Source organism: Ylistrum balloti, unplaced genomic scaffold (assembly GCF_031769215.1).
Source record: "Ylistrum balloti isolate Yb309-2 unplaced genomic scaffold, AGI_CSIRO_Ybal_v1 Utg370196, whole genome shotgun sequence".
NCBI classification, from domain to species: Eukaryota; Metazoa; Mollusca; class Bivalvia; order Pectinida; family Pectinidae; genus Ylistrum; species Ylistrum balloti.
The window spans coordinates 795,971-823,450 of record NW_026782173.1 but is presented as its reverse complement, the minus strand read 5'-3'; the positions used below and the strand labels follow the sequence as shown (position 1 = coordinate 823,450).

The following is a 27,480-nucleotide window of genomic DNA, read 5'->3' as shown; positions in this document are numbered from 1 at the left end:
TACATAAATAATTTGTCTAAATATATCATGTAAAGATAACATATTTATTTTCCAGAAATCATGACTCTGAATTGTCCAGAATCAGTTTGTTTAGGTGCAGAATGCAGTTTCGGTATCATCGCTGATGTCCAGTATGGCGACTTAGAAGAAAGGTACAACTTCCATAAAACACGACTAAGAAATTACAGGAAATCTCTTGGTAAACTCGAACGAGCGGTTACCAACTGGACAATCAAGGGAGTGGATTGTGTTCTTCAACTCGGTGACATCATAGATGGATTGAACACAGTACACAACGCTTCCGGAAGTGCACTTGCATCAGTTATTGATATTTTAAATCTATTTCCGGGTCCAATTTACCACACGTGGGGAAACCATGAATTGTACAACTTCACACAGGAGGAGCTTAAAAGATCCCTTTTGTTCAGTGGTAACATGCCACAGTGCGCATGCCCAGATGGAAAGACGTATTATTCGTTCAACATTCACAGGAAGCTGAAAGTTGTGGTACTGAATTGTTATGAAATAAGTATGTTGGGTCTACCAAAAGACTCCGCAGAATACAAAGAGGCCTATGAACTGATCTCAAAAAATAATCCAAATGAGAGTTTGAACAATCCAGATGGATTGCAGGGATCAAATCGTCGGTTTGTCAAATTTAATGGAATGGTGTCAAATTCCCAACTGAAATGGTTGAAAGAAATTTTACAAAAGGCTGAAGAAGATCAGGAAAACGTCATCATAATGGGTAAGCTTTCTTATAAATATATGAGCGTGTATATTAATGAATATTAATCGGTTTGTACATCCAATTTGATGACGTAGAAATTTCGTCGTTTTTTCTGCCTTGTTTTACGGTCATATTAAAATCATATAACTCGTGTCACTGCGTACTTTTTGTAACGAATTCAGTTAAACGTGACAATGTAGCAAGTGAGAGACGAATTCATTTTAAATTCTAAACAGATCGCATTACATTGAACTAATGACAAATACTGTTGATCCGTAATATGTGTTTGTCGCTGGCAGATCCAGGTACAGAAACTAATTAATGAATCTTGTATTTTTCCTATTTAAGGTCATGTTCCGATTTGTGAGAAGAGTACAAACAACATGTTTCTATGCTTAAACTACGCAGAAATCATGGCAGCAATAGCTACATACAGCGCGTGTGTACTCTGCTACTTCGCCGGTCATTACCACGAGGGCGGAAGTTACGTGGACAGTTCCGGTATACTACACGTAACATTTGCCGGAGTTATAGAAAGTGAAGATATGGATGCTAATGCAACAGCCTACCTCTACAGTGACCGATTAGTCATAAAGGGCATGGGAAGTTACTCATCCCACGAAGCAAAACTCAAGTTTCCAATCAGCTAGATATAACTTAAGAAAAAGACGTTTTCAAGTGCGGAAAATTCATTTAATGTTTCAAGTGTAATATACTGGTCGACCAATAATGAGAAAAGTTGGCATGATTTGAATTGTGACATCATAATCAAACGGAATGACCTTACGTCATTTAACACGTTACTAACTGGAAAGTTCCTAAGTTAACGACAAGGTTAATATGATGTCGAGATACAACGGTAACTCGAGGACTGTCCCATATTAATTACCTTTTTTTCAAAACGTTAACTTGTGTATTGATCGGCATTAATGCAGCTTCATCTCACGTGATATAATTTTCCTTATAGTCTTGATACAGGTACGTGTACATAGTGGGCTTTTATACATTTTCAAACATTTGTCTCGTAGTCGCTCTAACTAACCATTTGAGGGGAGGAGGGGGGAGTCATTTTTGTTTATCCTTTACCTTGACTTTCCAACTTAAAGTAACTACATATACTTAATTATTAAACTCAGGCCAGTTAATAGCTATTTTTGTAGTTATGTAACAAGGTCAAAAATATTAAGTTATAATATAATTGTCAAATTATGTTGGATTTAAAATAAATTAATTTGTCGTTTAGTACAATATACTGAATTGGTTGTCGAGTACGTTTCTTTGTTTTTAGCTTTGTACGTATGTATGTGTGTTGTATGTAAGTTGTGGTCAGCTACAGACTCGACATGTGACACTTGACGGACTTTGATGAAGTTGTAAGATTGGTTGAAAGTGTCTGTCTTTCTATTATTGTTCTCTCTCCGTGTGAACGGTTGGATTCTTTTGTCAGTAAGTCTGTCTCTGTATTTTTCTGGAATGTTTCTCTCTTAATAAAAGTGAAACATCGAACCCAGCGGCTTTGTTATGATCATACCACTACAGTTGATTTTGAATTTTGCTTTATTTTTCCTCGTTGCCAATCAAGCTAATTTCTAATCGCTAATTGATATACCACGGGTACATTTTCTTTGTAATGTTTTGTATCTAATAACTGTTGGATCTTGTTATATTACATGACGTACAGTGTTGTTGTATGACGAAGACATACGATAAGCTTAATTTTGTTATTGGCGTTTGATTAAAGGCCGGAAGATGATAATTTCACAATTCACAAAGATTTTTTCATCTCGTCCTCTTTCTTGTAGTAATAGATTGTCACACGAGACAGTCACATGTAACAGAGTAAGTTATGAACCAAATCATGCATGAAACAGATGATTCCATTAACATTATTTTCATGTTTAAGAAGAGGAACAATATTGTTAAGTGACATTCTTTGGGAAAGTATAACAACGTTCCTTTTTAAACACATTAATTTTTTTCATAATAAGTCCCATTTCACTTATTTCTTCATTCATATTCGGGTGACGGCGACATTTGTAAATTAACCTAGTAATGCAAGAGAGGTCACTCGTGCATGGAAAGTTCGCTGACAATGAGTTGCTAAGGAGACATGTGCACTGGTGCTAATTATCTCGAGGCTTGAATTATACGCCGCAATAAGCTTCGTTGTGCTTCAGTGTACATTGTACATTGTATATAACAGACTATACAACAAACTTCTTTATAATTCCATGATAACTTTTAAGTAAATAATTCAGTAAGCAAATTGTTTTATGGACAATACAGTTAATTAGCTTTAACGCATATTAGTAACATACAACATGTCTGTCCTTGTATTTACGTGTAGCTCATGCCTTATTCATTATTTACCCAGATCAGATTACAGTGTTTCCGTGTGTGTTTTATATTAGAGTTATCTCCCTTCCGTAGTTTCCACCCCGACCTAGTGTTTCTGTGACACTTGAGAGAAGTTGGAAGTTGTTATGTTGTCAAGCTAGTGACTTGTTTTAGTATGAACTGCACCGCTGACGTCATTGTCTGAACAGATACTAGTCAACAACGTCAACAGGTCCTCAATGATAGCAAAAGCCACGCAAGGAAAGAGGGTGACGGAGGTCAGTCAGGTAGGTTAATAGAACACTACTCCACAAATGTATATGATTTACAAGTACGAGAGTAGCTGTTTAAGCATGATTGGTATATGTGACATGCAAAAGACTTTAGATAGTTTTACTAAACGTTAACTGAATTATGTTTATGTTTATACATGAAATGTCAATCGAGATACATTATATATGTATAGCGAGTAGTTCACACACAATAACACTAGCGTGTGTATGTATACACACACTGTACGTGTAACATATCAATAGACTTGCATTAGTCCAATTAATGATAATAATATAATGAAGGTATAAGGTTGAAAAATTCGGTCGTATTTGGACAAGCTGTGAAATGGGTTTTACTTATAGACAATGTATATCGAATAATTTTACGGAACCATTCAAGTCTGTAGTAACACCAATCTTACATCATAATATATACATAGACATAAAAACTGAGGCCTAAATAGTATGTAAATCACACGTTCAGTGTACCATTTCAGTTAGTCTGAGTGGTCCAAATTATCCGCGGAAAATCACTATCTTATGATCAGTCAACTTTACAGGGCTTTGAACCGATTCCCGACCCCTTGCTCATTGTACAGCATGTATATTATGAGACTGGGAATTGGTATCAGTTGTCAGCTTTATACCGATACTGAAATGTTCAGGTATTATTTGAATTTCTTATTCAAATTTGATTTCGATAGATGGATTTTTAAATATATGTTGACGAATCATCATTATGCTGTTTCACATTATCAAAATAATGATGATTATGTAATTTGACCGTTATTATTTACTGGTGCTTTTTACAGGTGCAAAAATACCAGTATGGATTGCAACGGAAACACTGAACTGACAAAGGAAAAGGAAGTGGTGTGTAAGATGGGCATCATCGCGGATGTACAATATGCTGATATAGAAGATAGATACAATTTCCGGAAAACACGATTAAGATTTTATCGAAAGGCCTTGACCTTGTTACAACGAGCCGTATCAGACTGGACAGCGGAAGAAGCAAATTGTGTCCTTCAACTTGGTGATGTCATCGACGGATTCAACAAAGAGGAGAAGGCTTCGGAAAGTGCCTTAAGAACGGTTCTTGAAGTACTGAAAGCGTTTCCGGGTCCGATATATCACACATGGGGAAACCATGAGCTCTATAATTTCACACAGGAAGAACTCATGAGCACCCCTCTATTTAGTGGTAACATGCCGCAATGCACATGTCCAAAGGGGAAATCTTACTACTCATTCAGCATACATCGGAAGTTGAAAGTTGTCGTGCTTAACTGTTATGAAATAAGCATGTTGGGATTGTCAGAAGACTCGCCTGCTTATAAAGAGGCCGAGACAATAATAAAGGGCAATAATCCAAAGGAGAATTTGAACGATCCTGACGGACTTCGTGGAATGTGTCGTCGTTTCCTTAAGTTAAATGGTGCAATATCAGGAACACAAATGGACTGGTTGAAGGAACACCTTAGGGACGCTACAAATAAGAGAGTAAATGTTATAATCATGGGTAAGTTCAGTATTACATAATCAACAAAATTCAAATTTATCGGCGAGGCAACGTAAATATTGAAAATGTACTGCATAATATTAGGCTTCAATCAGACGAGTTTCCATGGGTAGTTGCAAACGTATACTCAAAGTGAAGCATAAACCCGGCAGTTGTTTTTACAATTATCGTTCCTTGCATCATATGTAACTTATTTATTTGTTTGTTTTCAATTTTAGGTCACTGTCCTATATTTGAGCATAGCGCAAACAATATGGATTTATTGTTAAACTGCACAGATGCTATGGAGGTCTTAACCGATTTCAGTGACTGTGTCGTTTGTTACTTAGCTGGTCATGACCACGAGGGTGGAAGTAGTGTAGATTTTTCCGGTATATTGCACATAACATTTCCCGGAACTGTAGAGAGTCTTGAAACCGATTCCTACGCTACAGCATACCTTTACAACGACCAACTTGTTATCAAGGGTAGAGGAAGTTACAACTCCTACAAAACTACATTACGCTTTCCTCTTCAAGAATAATTTTATCATTTTTTTCATTTCTCCTTTTTTCACTTATAAATCAAATACACTATTTTATATGTTACATATTTTGAAACATTTTCCTCTAGTGCCTTAGATACACTGCCATTCTATGTTACATGTTGTATTGGTATAAATATTTTATATAAATGATTTGAAAGATAATTTGATATTGAACTTTGTTGACACGGAATCGACTCACCACTGGGGATAAAGATCCTTTTTAAAATTGATAGAACACAAATGTACGGAAGTCAATTAGACAAAAGAAGAAATATATTCATATCAACTCTGAAAAAAATGTGTTATTACTGTTAATTAATTTTTTATTTCTCGTGAAGATTCCAAACGCGTTATATTTTCAAACTACGTGGTGTTTTTTTTCAGTGGTCCAATTCTGATTCTTACAAATGTATTACAGCGTAATAACAACCATTAATCAGCAATAATTTGTGATTCTTGTTAGCCTTTTATTATATACATATATATACAGAGATCAATTTACCATTTATTTTCACGGGTCCTTTTTAAGTTTGTTTTAGAATAGTGGTCTCACAATGTAAAATTTATTCGGTTTTTTTTTCAGGAACTCTACGAGTCCCTTCGAAATGCTATGTTTACAGGACTCGAGACCTTGCATGTATATTTATAATTGTATATGTCTACAAATGACGGGTAAACAAACTGCATTCCGTAACCTATCGCAATGAATGTTTCTTTTATGCATCAGACGTTAGGTTTTCTGACGCAAAAATGTCTTGCGTTGGAATATCTCGATCTTTTCGGGTGATGAGATAGGAAAGTGAATAAAACACAAACGCTTTAACCAAGTGGCCCGAATTATTCCTTAAACGCGAGCCCAAGTAAACCACTTCAAAACGGTACTGAACATTTCAAGCTTAAAGGCTGAATTTTACAAACCGCTTTAACGGAAATTGTTTTTTGTTCGCTTGTTTGATTTTGGGTTTGTTTTAATGAAATGAAATACATGAAGAGCGTTGGGGATTTAAATGTGTGGTTGCGAACATGTTCTAAAACTCACTGATTTACAGTCAGACACTCGATACGCGATTATTTAAGTAAGGCCTATTTGCATACGAGAAGACTGCGGCATATTGCGGATTAGATGACTTTCTCATCAATAGGTCATGGAGTTTTGCAATGAGGCGGAATGTAGATGTAACTTGTGTGTCATTAGCATTATATAATGGAATATTGTGCTCTCTGTCTCTTTTCCGATTCTGAAGCTCAAAAACCTTATTCTGGTTTAATCTTCATGCCTATTGAATTTATGTAAGATGTTGTTTGCGTCTTCATATCATTTTGACAACCCAATATACAAAACTGATGAGAAGGAACATACAATTTTCAACAGAATATCGGATCTAATCTGACGATCAATTAAGTGTGAGTGTGACGCGTGCTAGCACAGATTTAATTCAGATCTACACAACAATTAAGAAAATGTATTGTATATGTATAACTGATGTACTTATTGTAAAGCACTATTGCACTGTTACATTATTTCACTATGTTGTATATGAAACGCAAGGAATAAAATTAATCAGAATTTGAGTCTAACGCATGTAGTGTACGAGACGCTAAGGACCACCATCCGCTACCTATCGCCACCCAATATAACTACACCGTCAATTGGATGTAACGAATCCCTCGAAACATTCTATATATACATAAAGGAATTCTTGTTTTTACTGACACAGGTAACACGAACACGTCGATGATTTCGTACGTGTTAATTTCGTAATAAAGCAATCTACTCGTATTGTGTCTGTGTGTATCTTTTGGATCGCCGTTCATGATGAAGATTCTGATTGGAAATAGTGTGAAGACAAAATGATAACACTGTTGATATGCTTCGTTTAACACTGTTCTCATTGGGTGTTTAATCCTTAGGGTGAACTGTTACAAAGAGTCATGTGAGGTTTCGTGGCTGTTATAATATCACGACCTCGGTTTTTTTTTTTTGCTCTTTTCCTCGGTGATTTATCTCTTGTCCTTTTCTTTGCTCTCCCTTAATTCCTTGTTAACTTTCTGAATTGCACAATTTAGGGTATTCACATGCTTTCATTGCATTTTGATTTTGCTTCATGTCTTCTTCGTCTGTAACAATAATTTCACATCTGTTGAGCAAAGTTCATACAAGGCCAACTGCCTATAGACCAATGCTAATATTGTCATCATTCTAGAAGGGTGTCAAAGAATGGCATCGACTTTTTCCACGTCGGTGAATTTGATACCTCGACACTACATCGTATGGAATGGATTACTGATCGTTTTGGATAAGTACTGTGGACATACTGTCTGCAAGGTCCTTGGACATTTTGACATGATGTTATTATTTCCCCACCAGGATCCTATAATGTCTGTAAGTGATCTGGACATTGTAATCAATGGAACCAATAAAGTCAACATTGGGCACTATTTAGCACTGTTCTTTGTAGAACTTTAGTGTACTAGGAGTGTTCATATATGATCAAGTATTAAACAAATTATACCAGAATTAACTCCAGCATAATGTAGTGTAGTCTTTCCTTTAATATTACCATCTCCTCATTATATTTTCTACCTTTGTGTATATAGGATTTGGCCATTGTGATTTCTCTGACAATCTGCATTGACCTATTAAAGAGACTAGAACCCAGTGGCGGCCATCTTGGATCTTTTTCAAAGTCAGCTTCTTTCCTATGCTCAGTGATTAAGTCATTCACCTGACAATACGATATGAACCTTCCGTTACATAAACCAAAAGCTAAAGAATAACTCCTATATAGAATTAATAAAGAAAACTCAATGAAGAAAAGATAAAATCCGTTCAAAGATATCCACCTCGCTCCGAATTACTGAAGCTGAACACACATAATATACGTGGATGAAATCTGTGTAAGGAAATAGGCCAGAATTCTGTCTTTATAAATTGGCGGAAAAATCATTAATTACTAAAAGATTTCTGTGAAATTACAGTAAATGAACAGACTTTATTTACAAGTAGGAAACAATATCTTACGTTTTCATTTATCACTCTGGTTGCCTCGGAAAAGCGCAGGGGGCCATACTATGGGAAACCGGAGTGCCCGGGGAATGCCGAAGTGATCAGGTAGATAGCTTACATGCATTTTTCACGTCTGTACGGGAGTAGTAAACCCTACTGCGCCACCCGACCATCCTGTAAGTATCCTTAACGTTCCGCAGCAATATGGGTTAGCGATATTGTGATCTTTTTTTCTTACATAGTAAATGAAAGTCTTGTATTATATATAGATTATTATTCACTGCCGTCGACCTTGCTCTTTTTAATTTCTGGAACGGTACTTATTGCAACATCTGTCATTCGTCGACCAACAAAATATTTGGCCAAGGACTTCATTATCCATCTATGCAGGAGAAGGTTTATCACATGTCTTTCGGTCAACCGGACTGGGAACTGGATGTTTTGATAGATATATCGTACAGTCAGTGTCCTTTGGAGGCGCTGTCACATTGGCTACCTCACTGAACACCATTCGGGAGGCTCGTCGCTTGGTATCAATAGAAATTGATTTATGATGTCTTAAACAAGACAACATAGTCCGCCCAGCTAGGGATTAAAATATACATTAGATTAGTCCGATGCTCTACCGTTCAGCAATAGCAACTCAATGTATAAAATATCGTGTGCCTTATTTGATTTGTGGGTACACCTAGATGATAAACACTACACCTGTTTGTGTAACCCAAGTTTCACACTCATGTCGGCCTTGTTTTTGACACCAGTCTTTTCTAAAGGCAGTCGAGCACGAACTCCAGATACCGTGGCTGTTTGACCTCAGGTTGTTGTGATAAGAGCCACGAGGACAACGAGTAGAACTCTTCTTATTTGTTCACACTCCGAGTGAAAAAAAAATGTTGTGATGCCATATTGAAAAGGAGGATAATTCAATATCGATAATTGACGTGTGTGCGTATATATATTGAAATTTTGTAAAGATATACATTTTCGTTCATTCTGAACTAAATTTTGACAAGATTGACCTCGTCTGAATATGAGGCCACACAATTTTCATTGTTGTAAACACTGTTGAAAAAAATGCAAGTGCACGGGTGTTCCCTTAGTGGACGAAATAATGACTAAAGTAAAAAGTGTTGTCACATTTACAACGTCAAAATACCAGACCTGACATTCAACATTTTTGGTCATAATGTTTTAGTTTACAATTAAAAAATAGTCGTGTGAGCGTTTTTTTTAATCCACATTCTCTCAAGAAACTAAATATTAAGACATCTATATGAAATGACTTTTACCTCACTCTTTACGAGCTGATCTTGTTCCATATTCATGCGATATGATTTTAAAATTTCTGTTGTGCCATCATTTTGCTTTCCACATTTCCTGTTTGAGAAAGCTGAAAAATTGACAGTTTTAGACTAACGAGATACTCATGTTTCTCCATTTTCTCCGGAAACATTTCTGGAGCCACACTTGATGCACCTAAACGCATGTTAGTTAATGCTAAAGTAGTTTTTTATAACCTAATCTCTTGCGACCCATCTCTGTTTCTCTCCCGTTAAAGACCAGTTTGCCAAAACATTAATTTCTGTTAAACGTAATTCCCTTTTCTGGGCCCTGTTCTTCAGCCTTCAGGGTAGGAATGCAACAAAACACATGTGCTATATAGAAATTTGGAATCTCTCCCCATAATTCTTAATGCTAAACAGATATTTATGAGATCGGGAAAAATGGATACCTTAAGTTAACGGAAAACATAACCTTTGAGAAATGGACCCTTATTACTCTTGATGACATGCGACGGGCCTCCTCTGTGTTGCTCACTGAGATAGCCCCCAGCTATTACAAGGATACTGCGTCAGAATGATCCTGTTTGTTCACGGGGCAATAAACAACGAACTATGAATGGCAGCAGTATTTCTCCTGATTGATTCTTAAGTACAATATATCAAATAGAGACTAAACTGCTTTTACGTATTTTATAAGTCAATTCTTGAAAAAAAATCAAGTTCATCAGGAAATGTATATAGAACACCATTATAGGTGAAAAGTCGAACGTTTTGTATTGACAAATTCGGGACGAGATTGCATGGGTTGTTTATCGGTGGGGACAGCCGCCTCGAGGTCGACCTGGGGTTTATCTAGGACAAGAGACATTTAAAATTGAAACGACTGTCGTGCCTGGCACACTAACCGCGGACTTGCACAAGGAACATACACAGCTACTGTTTTTTTCTAAAACTGGAACATCGAGACTCAAATGGCTTCGACAGTGCAGAAACGGATAGTTTTAAGCGATCCCTCGGAATACCGACCAGAGTACAAGGACAAAACAGAATATCGAAATTTTAACATCCATACGTGTCCCGCTCGGGTCATTGACACATACAAAAGCATGCATACTTTTCAGACAGTGGAATATGTCCAGGGAAAGATCGACCAATATTGCAAATTCAATCACGCCGAAATGACCATGATGGAAGCGTTGAATTCCCTTGACTCGTTTTTGGATGAAAGTGATCCTGATGTTGATATGCCGAATTCCTTGCACGGCTATCAAACTGCCGAGGGTATTCGTAGGGCGCACCCGGACAAAGACTGGTTCCATGTGGTAGGTCTGATCCACGACGCAGGCAAAGTTATGGCCCACTGGGGGGAGCCACAATGGTCCACGGTAGGGGACACTTTTCCTGTAGGCTGTCTCCCAGACGATCGAATCGTTTTCGGGCGGGAGAGTTTCAAAGATAATCCGGACATGAAAAATGAAAAATACAATACAAAACTGGGAATGTATGAGGAAAACTGCGGATTGGATAAAGTTCTTTTGTCATGGGGCCATGATGAATATTTGTACCGCGTCTTAACCTCTGACCTCAACACATGCAAGATACCGGAAGAGGGTTTGTACATGATCCGGTACCACTCATTCTACCCCTGGCACTCGAGTGGGGCTTACGGATACTTGAGTAACAACAAGGACGAAGAGATGAAGGATTGGATCAATGAATTTAACAAGTTTGACTTGTACACTAAGAGCGCTGTGACGCCGGATGTGGATGAACTCCAGGCCTATTACAGTGCACTCGTGGAGAAATACATCCCCGGCAAGGTGAAGTGGTAGACAGTATACCTGAATCAGACGATACTAAGGTGCTTTAAATAGTTTACTGTAGACATGGATGGGCTGTTTAGAATAGAGAGGTATTGTCACATACGGAAATTATAATTTCATAACGTTAGCAAATAGGCTGTCTGCCTGTCCTTAAATTACAGTATCAATATCCCAGACTATGTGTAACCAGTTTGTGTTCTTACATAAATTAGAATTGAACATTTTAGTATGTTTATTATATCATAGAATTGTTTGTCGCTGTAGATATATACATGCTTGTTGTTGGTATATGTACTTTTGTATATGTATGTAGATATATGATAAATATTTGTATTCCTGAACGGGTGTTTGTAGTTAATATACACTTTATTTTCATCAAATTGATAGTCCATATATTTCCTGTAGTTACACTTGGTTTCAGATAGATCGACTTATTTGCTCATTGAATGAATTATAAATAATTTCAATCTTATTAAAACTAATTCCAATTCACTACGAGACTTTACGTATTAAGTTTGGGCGTATTGAAGAGATGTATTTTAATCGGATTCCAATAATTTGATGAACTTACATAAAATACGAGGGTAACTCAATTAGTTCTGTCACTACACAGTTTCCGTACCAAGAATTAATGAAACTGTATAACGCCATTGCACACCGCAAATGTTTTAAATAGATATGCACGTGCCAAATTTTAACACAGTCCCATACGAAATGAGCAGGTTGGTGACGCAATTGTAAATAACATATTGACTTGTTAAATAACATAATTTTGAATGCTGAAATACCTATAGTTAAACGGATTATGGTTTACATCTACATCCAAAATAGATACATGTACAGTTGTGAAGAACACAGTACTTCTGTTCGCTCCATGAAAACTGTTCCCGGATGGTTTAGTATAAAACTCATATACAAGAGGAAATGCAACTAGACAGAACAGTTGGTTTCTGTATAAAAAAAAAAGGTGCGGGGGGGGGGGGGGGGGGGGGGGGGGGGGGGGGGGGGGGGGGGGGGGGATACTGTTGTGTGATTTGAGAACATTGGTTGGGAAGGGTAGTTTATACACGGTTTCCGGAATAGCTAGTGTGGTTGGCGTTTTATTTGGCAAGACACACAACGTTCTTACCGAGAGATTCAAATTTAAAAGCCTTGCGTCCATTTTTTTGCTGAGCGTGAATAACAGATCAAGCGTTCGAATGGTGTTAAAAAGCTTCGAAACAGTACGGTATTGTTGATAAGAGTTACTTATGCGCAAATTAAAGCAAGGCAGGTGATTGTCACACATACAAAGATGGCGAAGAATGTTAATATTGACGTCATTTTTAGAACACTTGTGTTCAGTTAGTTCAGACACCACAGAAGTGAGAATCACCAATGCCAAGTTTTACAGAGACAAAGGGACTTTATCTCATGTAATTCGATTCCACACAAGTAACATTGTATGGTATTTATTAAACATGAGAACAAAGTATCCACTAGACCAAAGTCTTTGTGACTCATTTCCTTTTTCGTTCGCCGAAGAAAATGCGTCAAGAATTGTTTTGTCCCACCAAAGGGAAACTACCATGCAGCATTTGAATCATGAATTGTGCAATTGCGAGTGTTTTCCAGCCACTGGGGATACATTTGGAATGGCAGTAGAAAAAAAGCAACGAAATGAATTCATGATTGTGATACATGGCACTACTGGTATAATTTAATGAATGATCCCTGTAAATCTAGTTATTCGTTCATGGAATAAAGTATGAAAAAACACACATTAAACTTCAAAACTTCTTACATAGAATTGAAAATGAAGCGATTTGTTCTGTTCATGTTATTCCTTGGATCTTCAAGAAAAAAAACAAATGGTGGTTGTGTAGACTAAGTTTTTAATATTGTCGTTCTTTGAAAATAATTGTATAAATTATATAAAGTTCTAAATAACACTGAAAACAAGATGTATTCCCCCGGTTCCAACAAAATTTGGAAGAGGGACGTTAAAGCTGTACGTTGTAGACATGTGTTAATTACATCCATACTTTGTGAAACACTTATGTATTCATTGTGGTAATGTTTTTTTTTTTTTTTACTTTCGAATGTAGGTCAAAGGTCACGGTCAAAATCACATGGTCTGAAATTTTGGTATCATCGGAAAGATCTTGTTAAAAGAGACACACATTCCAAATATGAAAGCCATACCTCTTATGGTGCCATGGTAATGGGAAATGTTTAAAAAATCAAATGTAGGTCAGAGGTCACGGTCAACGTCACATGGTGAAACATTCTGGTTACAAGGAACACACATACCAAATATGAAAGGCCAACCTTTTACGGTGTAATAGCTATGGGCAGGGTTAAAGTTGGCAACAGACAAACAGACAGCACAAAAACAATATTTTTCGACGCGGTGTCATAAACATATTTTGGGAACACACATGTAAGCTCAGTCATTTTCAAGATGGTGGATGACGTCGGAGCGTGGGAAGATGATAAATGTATATAGTAAACGACTCGGGTAAAAGCGTGACATAGAGACTTCCAAGATGGCGGTTGTCCACCTTTTATAAGACAAAGAAATGTTATGTTATGTTATCTGTGAAGAAAATAACCAAATTTCTGGATTACATGGGTATGAAAACATTTTGTCTCATAGAAATAGCTGAAAATGAACGGTTCGATCAACTTGTATCCGTAGTTTTGTTAAAGCGCACCAAAAATGTATACAGTTACCAAAACTAACAACAATGTTCAATTAAAATTCATATAAGTACAGATATGATGAGGATAACGAAGCCGACTTTTCGTATTAATGACTCATTTTAGTAAAATCATGTTTCGCTCACCTTTAATAGATATGGATATATATAAGTTAGTATAATGTCATCATAACGAACAAACCTAAATCTGACCAATACCGTTTTGTCGACATTTTAGAAATTTTATGTCATATCTCTATTTTTCTTACAAAATAATTCAGAACTTAATTATGTTGTCGTCGTTAATTTAATATTGATACAAATGAAATCAAGTCTTGTCATATTTATTTTAATTGATATTTTTACCAAAATACACTATTTTACCTACTTCAGCTTTATCCTATATGGAATACTGAAATACTTGTTCCAATATGTTACTGAACATGACCTCGGACTTGATTGAATAGAATATTTTAAGTCCATGACAAGACGAAAATTGTTCAATTATTTATCTTACATAATTATATGTAAGTCCGTACAGAAATACAACAAAGCAATTTCCTATATGATACGCTGTGTGTTTGAACCGTTGAGGACTCTTTAAATCCAGTAAACGAGAGAAAAAATCAGTTGAATTCTCAGCATTGCTTATTTTCAGTATGGTCATAAATATACAGACGAGATTAACACTAAGTTACAAGAGCGATAACTCCTACGTGTCGTGTCTCCTAATCACCTGTACAGGTGGGTACTTCCGCTAGGTGTCAGTGAATCACTGTCAAACTTTTGGACGGGTCTATACGTACAGGGTTTGTCGGCTCTTTTGATTATTATATTAGTACTGCCGTAATTATAATACCGAGCAGAAAGGTTAATGTTATTTGAACTATTACATCTCTCATGTTTTGTCTCTAAATCACTGAGAACTGATACGACATTGTCCTTCATTATCGCTATTTCGGAAACCTGATTTACCTATAAAATATAATAAGCACTCCCAACTCATAATAGAAGTTATGTGAGTGAGTTTTCATTAAGGGAACTTTTCGAGGACGGCGAAGATGGTTGGAGCACGTTTAGCACCTATTTTGGTGCTGGCAGTTTTGATATGGACTATAGATGCAGAACACATGAAAAGTCGTGTCCATGGTGAAATGAAACGTTTTAATCTGTCAGATTTCAAAAAGTTGCGCCGTGAAGCGAGAGGTAAAACACACCACAACCGGAAAAACTTTTTGGTAAGTCATGACTAAGAAACGACGGTCGCACCTGTATTGATCCCTGTATAGTATTACAGGTATCGCGTGATCGTATCGTTCGAGTATATGCTCAATTAATCGCTCATACTTTATCTTAATATACAGAAATATTACGTAACATTTTGTACTTTTCAAATTAACAATACTTTGACATTGGTTACTGAACTTTATTCATTACAAATGGATGATACCAGATCGTTTACTTTTTGTATTGTATAAAAGCATGTTTACGTAGCATATATATTTAGTACACGAAAGGCTAAGCATGTGGTAGAAAACAATTGTATAATCAGGATAAATGTACATAATACGATTAATGAAATACTGGTTTTTGGCATCAGTCCAAATTTCCAAAACTCTTTGTGATATATATATTGCGTCATTTACATGTATTAAATCTTACTTTTCTTATCTAGTTAATTCCCATTTTTATAAGGTTCTTGAATTTAGAAATTTTGAAAGTGATATTTAATTGAACCTTTAGAAATGTTTACAAATTGTACACATATAATTGATTGAGATTTATTTCAGTATATTTTTCAAAGTGCAGGAAGCTGCATTTGTCTTATGTATGTTTTGCATATTAATTCATTTTTTCAAATGCTGCAGGGAAAGCATACCACTCTTATGATCGATCAGGATGATGTATTAAGGAAGAAGCACTTGGATTTTACAATTGAAACAGCTGAAAGTAAGAATATCTTAAATATTGAATTTTGTTTCAGAATGAAGGAAAGACTGTTTATTTATGTTAAGTAACTTTTGTTTATCGGATAAAAGTTGTCTATTGTATTCTTTCATCGTTGAAAAAGATGGTATGGTTGAAAATGTAAGGGACTTCAGTGGCCAAGTAGTTAAGGTGTCTACATGACCTCTGGGTCAGAGGATTGAGGCCTATATGTATACATAGCCAGATGCTGGCTGCAGGTTAGTAGTTTTTTTCCCAAGAACTCCAGCTTTCTTCCATCACTCTAACCTGTCATGTCCTTAAATGATCCTGATTGTTATCAATAACAGGACATAAAGCAACCATAAACTACACAAGATTGAAAATTTAAAAGTAATTAAATAATTGATTAGATACCCATGTTTCAGGTAACACGAGGACAATCTTCAGCAGACAAGATTAAAAGTTTAGCCGTTAGATCTTTTTGCTCTTAAGAATAAAGGCAAACGATAAAGTAATGATAAAAAACTTGAATGTGTATGCTAGGAAGAAACTGAACTGGCATGATTAATTGAGGAATTAAGGGGTTAGGTTGATGCAATATAAGATAAAGATTTATTACCCTTTTTTATTGTGTTTGTAGTATCTTTTTTGTTTTACCTCACAGGGTGTACTGTTTCATGTGAACGTCACGAGGTATGTGTCAAACACACCAGGACTGGAAACAACAAATGTGTTCACAAGAAATATCTCAAGGAGAGGTAAGAAATTTATATAAAGGATGTTTTATTTAGAATTTAACCTGCTTTTAACATCAAGGGTCATATAAAATATATTTCTTGGGCAGAGGCTTCAGAAAGATGCTACATCATCTTTGTTGTACTCCTTTCATATGCAGGATTTTCAAAATGTAGGGAAAGATTGCAGGCAAAGTCCAGGAATTTGAATACTGTTTATGACCTAATAACCTAAATGACCTAAATCAGGCCTGCTTTCAATGTCCACAGTGCAGTCAGAGTAATCCCTAGCATATTCCTATTTATATATTCTGAAAAAAAAGTTGGTGTAGTTTCTTTTATATCCTTTCTATATGCAACTGGACACTCAGTCAAGAAATTTTCCTGAAAAAGGGGCATGAGCGCCCGTATTGAGGCATACGCCCTAAAAGGTCATATATGGTATCCTACATTTTTTCCCTAAATCACTATTAAGGTGTTAGAACATGTGGTTTTGAACATTATTGTTACACGTACTCAAAATTTTTGGGAAAGGCAAATGACCATTTCAAAAGTCATTTAAATATCTTGACAGTTTGTCAAAACAATATCCTTGTCCATACCACTGTCTCTATGCGGACAGGCCAATGAAATTTCATGAATGATCATGCATGTTGAATGGCAATGCGATGTGTTGCATACCATATTCATTATCGTTTGTCCAAGTTCGGTGTCACAATGAGATTCTAAGGACCAAGTTCAACCGTCTAGGATGCATGTCCAGATCATTGCCATGTACATATACAGTATTTGCAGCATTGACTCAATGTTCTGACTAGTACTATATGAAGGAAAGTCAATAAAATTATGTGGATGTATTGGTGCAATGTACATGTGTTGTGTTGCATACCATTTTCAGGTGTGCAAGCCCAATGTCAAGGTCACATTTTGTTAAAGTTCAAATTTATTGTCAAGGCTATAATATCTTATTCAAATAAGTTGAGTCATTTAAATTCATGAATATTGATAGGATGGCAAGACGGTGTGTGATTAGTCATTTTCAGGTCCATGAACCTAGGGTCAAGGTTACAAGTTATGAGTAGAGGAAAGGCTTACAACAGGGTATTGAGGACAATGATGAAACATTGTAGGCAATACTTTTAAAACTTCCACGTATATTGTATGTGGATGGGGTTTTTTTCCAAGATAGATATACAGTTTGTATTCATTAAACATGAACATGTACATGCTTATATTTCGCCCACACTTGCTTTGAACATATTTTATGCCCTAGTCAGGTTTATGATTTTCCACCAGTGATGAATAAGAATGATGTGTGACAGGTCAGTGTTCTCGCACCTTGTGGTCAGTGTGTTGGTGGTGTGTGGTCACTATTATACTGACATAGCTGCAAATAATTGATCTTTTGTCCCATTTTGATGCATGGAAATAAATGCTGATTTTCTTTATTTGCAAGTTGAAACCAATGGTGTAATATAGTAAGATGTATTATGAATAAATTTACCACACAACCTACTAACCACACTGTCATACTCATCTGGTTCTGCTTGCATGTATTGTCATAGTCATCATTTCCTCCATGTAGATACAGTATGTGGGAGGTGATATATATGTTTCACTTATAGATCTTTGTGAATTTTTTACAGCCCTGAATGTGATTTTCCAAATTTTGGCGATTCTCATACACTGGTTCTTATACACTGAGAAATAAGTGCACAGGCTTTTGAAGTGTTGGCAACAATCCCAGAAAAAACAAGAAAAAAAAAATACTGGACTTGTGCCTGGTTTGATGTGTCAGTTCATCATAGCACTTTGTTAACTTTGTTGTGTGTCTATGAGCAATACAGCTTAAAATTTGTTCTAATCTCCAATATCCTAAAGATGGTTTTTGCCTCAGATTAAATCATTTATGAAATATCCTAAGATGTATTCTGATGAAATAATAGTCTTCAAGTGGTTTTAGCTGAAGGAAAATGTAATTATTATCTGGCAATAAGCCCATCTACATCTACTGCAATGTCCAATAACACAAAACAATTCACCTTCTGCCTGTGGTGGCCCTAGAGTTGAATATTGCAGAGTAGGTTTCATCCTCAGATGCGCTATTTAATCTCTTTTTATGTTTTAAAAGGGGCCGAGTTTGTGGAGCTCTTTGATTCCCAACATGTATCTCTAGAATATTACCTTCAGTATTCTAATGAAATTAGTCATTTTGGCTCTTATCAGGATAATTTTACAAAACATCAGACTGAAAAGTCTTGCCTGTCAAACATCCAGACACAGACCATGTTAATTTTGTCCGTCTGCATGTAATTTATCTTACGAGTACACCAACTGTGATATTCCATCACATTTAAGGCGTATCCTTTCTGTCATCTCAGTTCTTAAGATCAAACCTTTGTCGTGATCAGTTATAATTACCACCCTTTTTATTTTCTGGTGTTCTCTTAGATTGATCAGCTAAAGCAAAATTTTGAAACATTAAATTCAGTCTTTTGATTTGAATTCGTTCTCACCGATTATTTCAATATACTGTGCCATTTGTTTTAACTTTTAGGCAAATATGGCTTTTAATTCGCGGGCGGCGAAGATACTGTAATCCACTACTAAAGACTACGGCGTTGGCTCTATATCTTCATAGATTAAGTTCTTAGTTTTGCATGTGTGTCTTATGATGTGTTTATAGGCATATGGTGCATTTCAAATTTATATCCCAAGCCTGTGGTATTTCACTTGGGTGTACATGCTTATCAGTTCATTGTACCTTTTTTTATAAGGGATGCCGTCATGGAACCATGGATACAAATTAAGAGAAATTATTATTTGTGAATAAACTAAGAAGTCAAATTTAGAAAGAACGTGGGAGGACACACAAGTTCTTAATGGGAAGAATTTTAGAGCAACCACATTTTCAGTGCATACATGTATGTGCTTTACAGTAATGTGTCTTGCACGTACTTGTATGGTTGTTTACTGGAGGGTAGGGGGGTGGGGATGGCGGTACAACATCCTGAAGGTATTGTTCTTGTTAAGTTTACCTAGAACCTATTAGTGAGATGGACATTTATGTTATATGCATGTTTGTCAGAAATTGTTAACTGTATACATGTAGAAAAATGAAAAAATAACTTCATATAGCATGAGAAGAAACTGCAGTTTACCTTGCAGGTGTGAGTGACCTTTACTGAAAGAGGTAACATAATATCTTTATAGTTACTGTTTCAAACCTTGACATTTTCATTATGCAACTAAAATGTCAAAGAAATATGAGATGTTTGCTGTGTACCATTTAAATGTGTTGTATACAGGTACATACTAGACAGATGAGACAGGTAACTTGTCATTTCCACACAAGTTTACTACTTTTCTCATAAACTTCTTAGATTCAACAAGATTAATGCACATTTTAAAAGATATGAAATTTGCTCTATGCCACCAAATAGCTGTATTGCCATGTATCCTCATAAATTATCTAGACGAAAAGATAGTCTGTTAATCTGGTTCTCTTTACCCACTGTGCACAAGATTTGCTCACAGTGCTATGCTGTTGCAGTTTGCTGGCGTTAATCAAAGTTTGTCAATGTACTACATATATATTTTACATTTTCTATTGTCCTATAAAACAATTGGAGTGAATGCAGCTAGTTTAATACCAAACATGACTTGTGTATTAATTTTCACAAATTGGTTATTAAAAATTCTACTTTTCTTTGTCTTAAATTGTTATGTAAAAAGGCGGATATAGATTTAGATGAGTGAGTACAGCAAGCCATTTTGTCAACAACACCTAACCCACACATACATCAAATGTACAAACATGACCAAATTGACAAATATCACGTTTGCTTCTCAGTAAACATCTATCAAACTGTATAGTGTGCACTGGTCCATAGAGAGTATTTAAATTTCCAGGATGCCCTTCTACTGATGGTATCTACATGTATGTGTATATATGTATGGTGTGTGAATATTGACCCATGTCATAACCAGTGTCTGGTTGTGCCTTCAGGCAAGTTGACATACCTGCATGTTTATATTGGCTAACCAGTATATATACCTGTATATAGGTATGCCATACTTACAAATTAAATTGTCCATGGTATACATACTACAAGGTAGACACATAAATAGAATTTGATTTTAGATATGTTCGTTGGAGCTTTAGAATTCCAATTTATGCATGATTTTTTTTAGAAAATAAATTGAAAGTTTTCTCTGTGTATAAGGTTGTACATGTTTAAACCAGCTTGTAACTGGCTTCATCACATCACATGTATTGTAAACATTCATGTATAGATGATCTTCTGCATAATCTTTATCACAGTAAAACTAAGACACACCCATTGTTTGTATTTTGTACCTTCTCATCAACAGGTGTCAGCTTTTTAACTAGAACAGTTTTTAAAAAAATGAGGGACATGGGTTGACTTATTGCAAGAGAGATAGCTATTATATTAACCTTCATTTTTTTGAGAACTGAAAAATATTAAATAAATGTACTACATTTGTATTTATTATCTATAGAGATCTTCTTCCCTGTAAGACTTATACCCTTTGTCCCCATTGCTTGATATTATAAATGGTGACTTGACAAGGTAGCTTTGTCTTTTCTCCCATTTTTCTAGTTCTTTTTCCTTTTTTTTTCTAACAAGATGTAGCATTACATTGGTTTTTGTGTTGAGTGTTCATCCATGTGAGAAAGACCGCTGTATGCAAAATGGACATGGTTCTGTGTCTATATATTGACTTTCCAAAGTTTTCAAAATGGTACATCGAATAATGAATACAAGTTCATCTGTCATTTGATGATGTAATCTAAACTGTCAGTGCTTGTATGTTTTGAATATGAAGGTTCTATTATTAGTCATCTGTTCTATTGTTTGACATATTTAGGCTAAATACATGTAAACAAAAACTAATAGACACATATTTCTGCCTACCTGTGGTACTTTGTAGGACAACTTCTAATATCTAAGCTCAATATTTGACAGAAATTATCATTAAATCTTTGTAATTATTCATTTTATTTTTGAGTTGATATTTATCCACCAGAAAGATTTGAGTTACTGAGAGTACATTGTCTTTAGTGTATGTTTTAGGCTTGAATCTAAGTACCTCATGGAACCTGGCATGATTCATTCATTTAACTGTTGCCCTTCATTATAAGATGTTAGAATGCTTAACACCATAAACGAAAATGAATTAACATAATAATAATTTACAGTTTCTGTAGGATGTTCATAAAAGTTTCCATACATTTACATAACATTTTCATAGTATAACTTCTAATCAGTTAGGATAGTATAACTTCTAATCAGTTAGGATACAATCATGCAGCAATATATGTATTGTTTGGCTTATAAACCATGTGCTTGTTTATCGCTGGATAAATACAGACATATTACAAACATTACAGAATGAGAATAGCAAACTTGTGTATAAAATGTTGAATGGTGATTTATCATTATAAATAACCAAAATGGAGAGACGGTATGTCTGTTGTTTTAATTCTTGATTCTAAATGGACATGGTAATTATGTGCATGCAATTTATCATTCAAAAACATATCATGTGTATAAGAGAAAGACTGCATTAGGTAACACATGTAGATGGATTGGTGGGGGGGGGGGGAGGTTCTGGGGAATTTGTCATCTTGATGGTCAGATGTATATGTATGACTTCACTTGAACCTTCCAATAATCCAATAAGTAAATTTAAATATTGACCTAAGTTGACGCACGGAACCTTGATTAAACTGATAAACTATTGATATTTTGTCAACAAAACCAACTTCCAGAAGATCACAAGAACTGTATTTCAAATATGTTCAAAATTTATCTTTGTTGCATATCACTATTACTTTTTTCAGTCAATAATCTGGAAGACTTGCACTCTCACTCTCACTATGTGATTGTCTTTGGGAATAATATCAAGGATTCATTCACTTTTGACATATACTAAGAAAAGATGAAAAAGGAAAAATATCAAATTTTCTCAGAACAAGTAATATGCAATGATGGGCACCAATATCCCTCATCCCTCCAGGATCTTTTTTATCAAATGATGTTGGTGAAGGAACCGTTTGGCTGTTTGTGTCATTTCATGATTTAGCCACAGGCTTCATTTTGATTGTTAAGCTAACCAGTTACAAATAATTATGAGCCAATGAAACACTTGAGAGTAATTCTTTAACTATACAATAAATTTCCCTTTTGTTTGTATTCAGGTGTGATAGTGATATATTACAGTAAGACATTGCTGAAATTATGTGTAATACTTTTTAATTAGGCATGTTTTGGTCTTGTTGGTATAAGTAAATACTTCACTAGTATATCAAACATGTATTTACATGTATTTATCATTTTATTGTAGCTATTGTTTTCATTGGTTGTTCTTGTAGGTTGTGGCAACAAATTTCTGTCAGCACCAGTTTCAAATCATTGCTATTATTTATATTTTGCAGTCACATGTTATCCAAGTTCAAAGGACATCACAAGAAGAACAGCAGACACCACAGTCGTCTGATGAAAGAGCGATTTGGTCGCCTGGAGACAAGGGTAAATGAGCTGGATGAGCGTCCTCAGAACATCAGACACAAGAAAATAATGGCCATAAAGAAAGCTAAAGTAAGGCTGTTTGCTTTGTCAACACAGATTGTTTTCAGTGCAGATTCTCATCAACACAGGTGTTTAATTTACCCAGATTATCATCAACACAGGTTTTTATTTACCCAGATTCTCATCAACACAGGTTTTTATTTACCCAGATTCTCATCAACACAGGTTTTTATTTACCCAGATTCTCATCAACAGAGGTTCTCATCATCAAAGATTCTCATCAGTACAGGTTCTCATTAACACAGATTCTCATTAACACAGATTCACATTAACACAGATTTTCATCAATACAGGTGCACATCATCCAGGTTGTTATTTATGCAGGTTGTCAATGACACAAATTTTCACCAAAACTGATTCTCATCAATTCAAATTCTCAACACATGTTCTCATCAACACAAATTTTCAACTATGGATGTAAGTATCATTGCTTTTTTGTTTGTTTTACAGAAAAATGGTAATGATTTCGTAACAAGGCACAGACTTATTGAGAACATGGAAGCCGTTGATGTAAGTTTGAGTGACAATAACAATGCTTTTATTTGTCATTTTAGATGTCAGTCAAGTATTCAGTAGTGTTTGATTGTCAAATTAAATTTTGTCAGATCAATGATATGTGTTAATCATAGCTTTTCAGCTTAATTTATTGAAGAAATTGTAAGAAATCACAAAACTTGATTGCTAAGTAAAGTATCTTTAATCCTCTTTAGACCTATACTATAAAGATGTACATAATATTGCTTACTTTATTTAGGAACTGATGCATTTGGGAGAAGGACGACAGTCAGAAATCAGCAGAAAATATCCGGGTGAGTTCAAAATCAATATATGAAACATTTGTTCTGTTACAATTTTCTTTTCACTAGAAATTCATCATATCATCACCTTACTTCAATAAATTTTTGATGATGTAAAGAAAGTTTTCTTCCTGTAATTATATGATTTATTGTTATTAAAAAATTGTTAAAAAAAAAAGGCCTGAAATGTCTTATTATTTGAATTTAAGTGAAGTGACAAAAATAACATTTTGTCTGTTGGTGATAGACTCTGAAGTGGTTGTCGATAGTTTGAGTTGTGTCTCAATTACAGCTTTCAGTGATTTGTTATTCTGCTTTGCCATAACATTGATGAGAGTTTAACTAGGTCCAGTCTTTGTTTCCATAAGTTCAAATTCTGTCATCTTCGCTAGTCAAGTGTCATGATTAGATTACTACATAAGAGTTGAATGATCGTGCAGTAACCCTTTGCTAGCAAGATATATTTCCATCAAAGTGGCAGTCTCCCAAACATGTTTCAAAAGCATCCTCCAGTAAACAAAAGTAATTTTTTGGGAGCTGTATTTCAACAAACAAATAATTCTGTAATAATCTTTTTTAAACCATTGTTGTAAACATGTTTCAGAGTGTACCAACAAAGTTGAGGATATCAGACAACGATTGAATGATTGGTTTGCGATACTTCACACACAGAAGAAAGAACACAGGAGTAAAAAATTCAAAAGAAACCATTCCAAGTCCTGGAAACCAAAGCATTTTAGAGACTTCAGAACAAGTTGGTTTACCTTGAAAATAATATATTCACATATTGATCTGCATAGTTATATTTCTGTGTGACAAAGTTAAGCACCAAGTGTTTCGTCCCTTTTATTAGATTTATTAATTTAAGCTCACACCGTTCAAGGTGAAAATGAAACTCCCACTAATAATATTAAGAAGGATGGTGCAATTCTCACATATTACCAAGGATGAGGCAAAAAATATACATTTACCAGTTTGGTAAGAACTATACAAGAAACATTCTTATTTTCCATTGCTAGAGACCTCACTTGGGATCTTGAGCATTACTTTGTACAGTGTATCTGACTCCAAAGTGTCTTGGGCACTGCTTTAGCAAGATTGACTGCCTTAGGCTTTACTTGCCTTCTGAAGTGAATTGAGCTTTATCAAATTGACTTTTGTTTAAGTGCCTTGAGATTACTTTCATTGAAGTATACTTTAAAGCTTTTTTTTGACTCAGATGAGAGCATCTTTAGCTTTTTTTTTTGTCTCGGATTAAAGTATTATAAGTTTTACATAATCTGCTCTAATCAAATTGGCCTTCCTGTTGTAGTTGGCCAGTGTAAGTGTCCTGCGTCTGTGATGTGGGAGCGTCGAACACTTGACAAAGATAAGAACGCCTACCTGGATACCTCCGAGCTGACCATCATTGAGGACATCCATCAAGAGAAGTGTATTACACCATTGCTTGAGTCTTGTGATACAGACAAAGACAGACTGCTCTCCAAGAAGGAATGGTGCTGCTGTTTTAGTGACCCTGGTTAGTGTAATCTGGTTGTAAATCCCTCATTCTTTTCTGAACATAACTTGTGCAGAGCAGATGAGAACATCCTGTTTCTTGGAGAGTACTGTAGTAATACACTGGAATCTATTTGATGTGCCAGCCATATATAAAAAAAGAACAAATATGAAACTGTATTTAAAAGAAAGTTTATAAGCATGCCCACAGCAGCCAGCAGTGGGGATTAGCTCTGAAGTGATTTTTATTGGAGAGTCCAAATCGTTTTAGAGGCTCCCTCCTGGTTTTTCTAGTTTCAGTATTTTATGGTTAAGGTTTTACTTAATAAATGAAATTGGGCAGAACCTAAGCCATATTGCTCACTCCTTACTATTATAAACATTTGTTAGTGAATATTAAAGTATTTAAAAATTAGTAAAAGATCTAATCAAGGATAGGACATATTTTTAATATCTTTATTGACAAAATGATTTATCAGTTGTATCTATTTGAAAAATATATCGAAATGCAATATTGCACACATACATGTTTCAGAATTTCCTTGCACTTTTAAAAAGGCTGGATTATTAAATGTCTTCAATCATCATTCATCCTTAATAGTAAATTGGTTCTTCTTTTTTATTGCAGGGAAATCAGATTCCACTGGAAGACCTGTGGAGCTCTAGATGTGAATAACAACAGATTGTCTCTTTCTCAAACCCATGCTCACCAACTTCTGCATAAGAAGACTTTTAATTTTGTACAAAATATAATAGAGATGTATTTGAAAGTATTGCACCCTTATATTTTTTCAGATAATGAATATCTTTTCTTATAAAAGGGATATTTGCTGCAAAATTATAACTTAACTTTGGTGTACATTGTATATTCAGAGTATATTTCTGGTCATGATTGTGTGATGTCATATTTTAAGACATTATATAAAGTTTGTCTTCCATTTGAATACTTTTATTATGCATTGATATGGGTAACATCATACATAGATTTATATTTTTATCGTTGTGAGCAATTGATTTTGAGAAATGTAAGATTGATCAAGGGGGATAATGCATTATTTTCTTATTTTCCTTTATGTTTTTACAAACAAAATGACATTATTTGATAGTAAGAAGTTAACAATTTTGTACATAAGATCAACTCCATTGTATATGCATATGATCTACGCATAGAAACTGTCAGTCGTAGAAGACATTACATTTATCATTAACATATTTGTGAAAACTAGCTGGGAGAAAAAACATTCCAATTTTTGCCATTTTTCTGTGATGTGTTTCAAGATAAAGGTAGATAGTTCTGGTATTGTTTATAGTAAGTAAATTGTATTAAACAGTTAATATTTTTATATACCTTATATGATATTATCCCAAACACATCTCATTTATTTTTGTGAACAGCTGCAAATTTTCCACACAATTTCACAGTTTTTCCAGGTTTGTTTATCTATATTTTATATTTTGTGGTAAAAATGACGAAGAAATAAATTTGGAATCTCTATTAGACTAGACTTTGATTTAGAAATGATCAAACATTGATTTTAATATTTCAATCAAAAAAATTTGCATCAAAAACAATTTTGATTACTGATTTGAATAAAGACATTTTTATATGATTGTTTAAATACATTTTTGTACATTCTGATCAAATTTTTAATTGGTTTGTAATAAAATTTTGCAGTCGAAAAGTTTCCTTGTTTATTGTTCTTTTGTATATAAAAAAAAATCATT

General features: G+C 34.9%; 4 protein-coding genes across 4 annotated transcripts; all 4 read left to right on the top strand.

The window, feature by feature from the left end:
• The first annotated feature begins 60 nt into the window (after nt 1–60).
• On the top strand, nt 61–1,380 carry LOC132551383 (manganese-dependent ADP-ribose/CDP-alcohol diphosphatase-like). The gene is made up of 2 exons (XM_060215525.1): nt 61–748; nt 1,079–1,380. Exons 1-2 carry the CDS (start codon nt 61–63, stop codon nt 1,378–1,380), a joined length of 990 nt encoding a protein of 329 aa, XP_060071508.1.
• Nucleotides 1,381–3,180: 1,800 nt separating this feature from the next.
• LOC132551351 (manganese-dependent ADP-ribose/CDP-alcohol diphosphatase-like) lies at nt 3,181–5,931 on the top strand. Its single transcript, XM_060215490.1, has 3 exons — nt 3,181–3,354; nt 4,152–4,861; nt 5,080–5,931. Exons 2-3 carry the CDS (start codon nt 4,168–4,170, stop codon nt 5,382–5,384), a joined length of 999 nt encoding a protein of 332 aa, XP_060071473.1. The 5' UTR covers nt 3,181–3,354; nt 4,152–4,167; the 3' UTR covers nt 5,385–5,931.
• Nucleotides 5,932–10,648: 4,717 nt separating this feature from the next.
• LOC132551382 (inositol oxygenase-like) lies at nt 10,649–11,509 on the top strand. The gene has a single exon (XM_060215524.1). It carries the CDS (start codon nt 10,649–10,651, stop codon nt 11,507–11,509), a length of 861 nt encoding a protein of 286 aa, XP_060071507.1.
• Nucleotides 11,510–15,242: 3,733 nt separating this feature from the next.
• Nucleotides 15,243–26,530, top strand: LOC132551377 (proteoglycan Cow-like). The gene is made up of 9 exons (XM_060215519.1): nt 15,243–15,419; nt 16,050–16,131; nt 16,775–16,868; nt 23,308–23,470; nt 23,912–23,971; nt 24,216–24,270; nt 24,863–25,012; nt 25,571–25,777; nt 26,384–26,530. Exons 1-9 carry the CDS (start codon nt 15,243–15,245, stop codon nt 26,419–26,421), a joined length of 1,026 nt encoding a protein of 341 aa, XP_060071502.1. The 3' UTR covers nt 26,422–26,530.
• The last annotated feature ends 950 nt before the right edge of the window (nt 26,531–27,480 follow it).

Coding starts and splice junctions, on each gene's coding strand:
- LOC132551383 (XM_060215525.1), top strand. CDS start 61: ATGACTCTGAATTGTCCAGAATCAGTTTGTTTAGGTGCAGAATGCAGT. Junction 749..1,078: donor GGAAAACGTCATCATAATGG/GTAAGCTTTCTT, acceptor TTCCTATTTAAG/GTCATGTTCCGATTTGTGAG.
- LOC132551351 (XM_060215490.1), top strand. CDS start 4,168: ATGGATTGCAACGGAAACACTGAACTGACAAAGGAAAAGGAAGTGGTG. Junction 4,862..5,079: donor AGTAAATGTTATAATCATGG/GTAAGTTCAGTA, acceptor TTTCAATTTTAG/GTCACTGTCCTATATTTGAG.
- LOC132551382 (XM_060215524.1), top strand. CDS start 10,649: ATGGCTTCGACAGTGCAGAAACGGATAGTTTTAAGCGATCCCTCGGAA.
- LOC132551377 (XM_060215519.1), top strand. CDS start 15,243: ATGGTTGGAGCACGTTTAGCACCTATTTTGGTGCTGGCAGTTTTGATA. Junction 16,132..16,774: donor TACAATTGAAACAGCTGAAA/GTAAGAATATCT, acceptor TTTACCTCACAG/GGTGTACTGTTTCATGTGAA. Junction 16,869..23,307: donor AAGAAATATCTCAAGGAGAG/GTAAGAAATTTA, acceptor TATATTTTGCAG/TCACATGTTATCCAAGTTCA.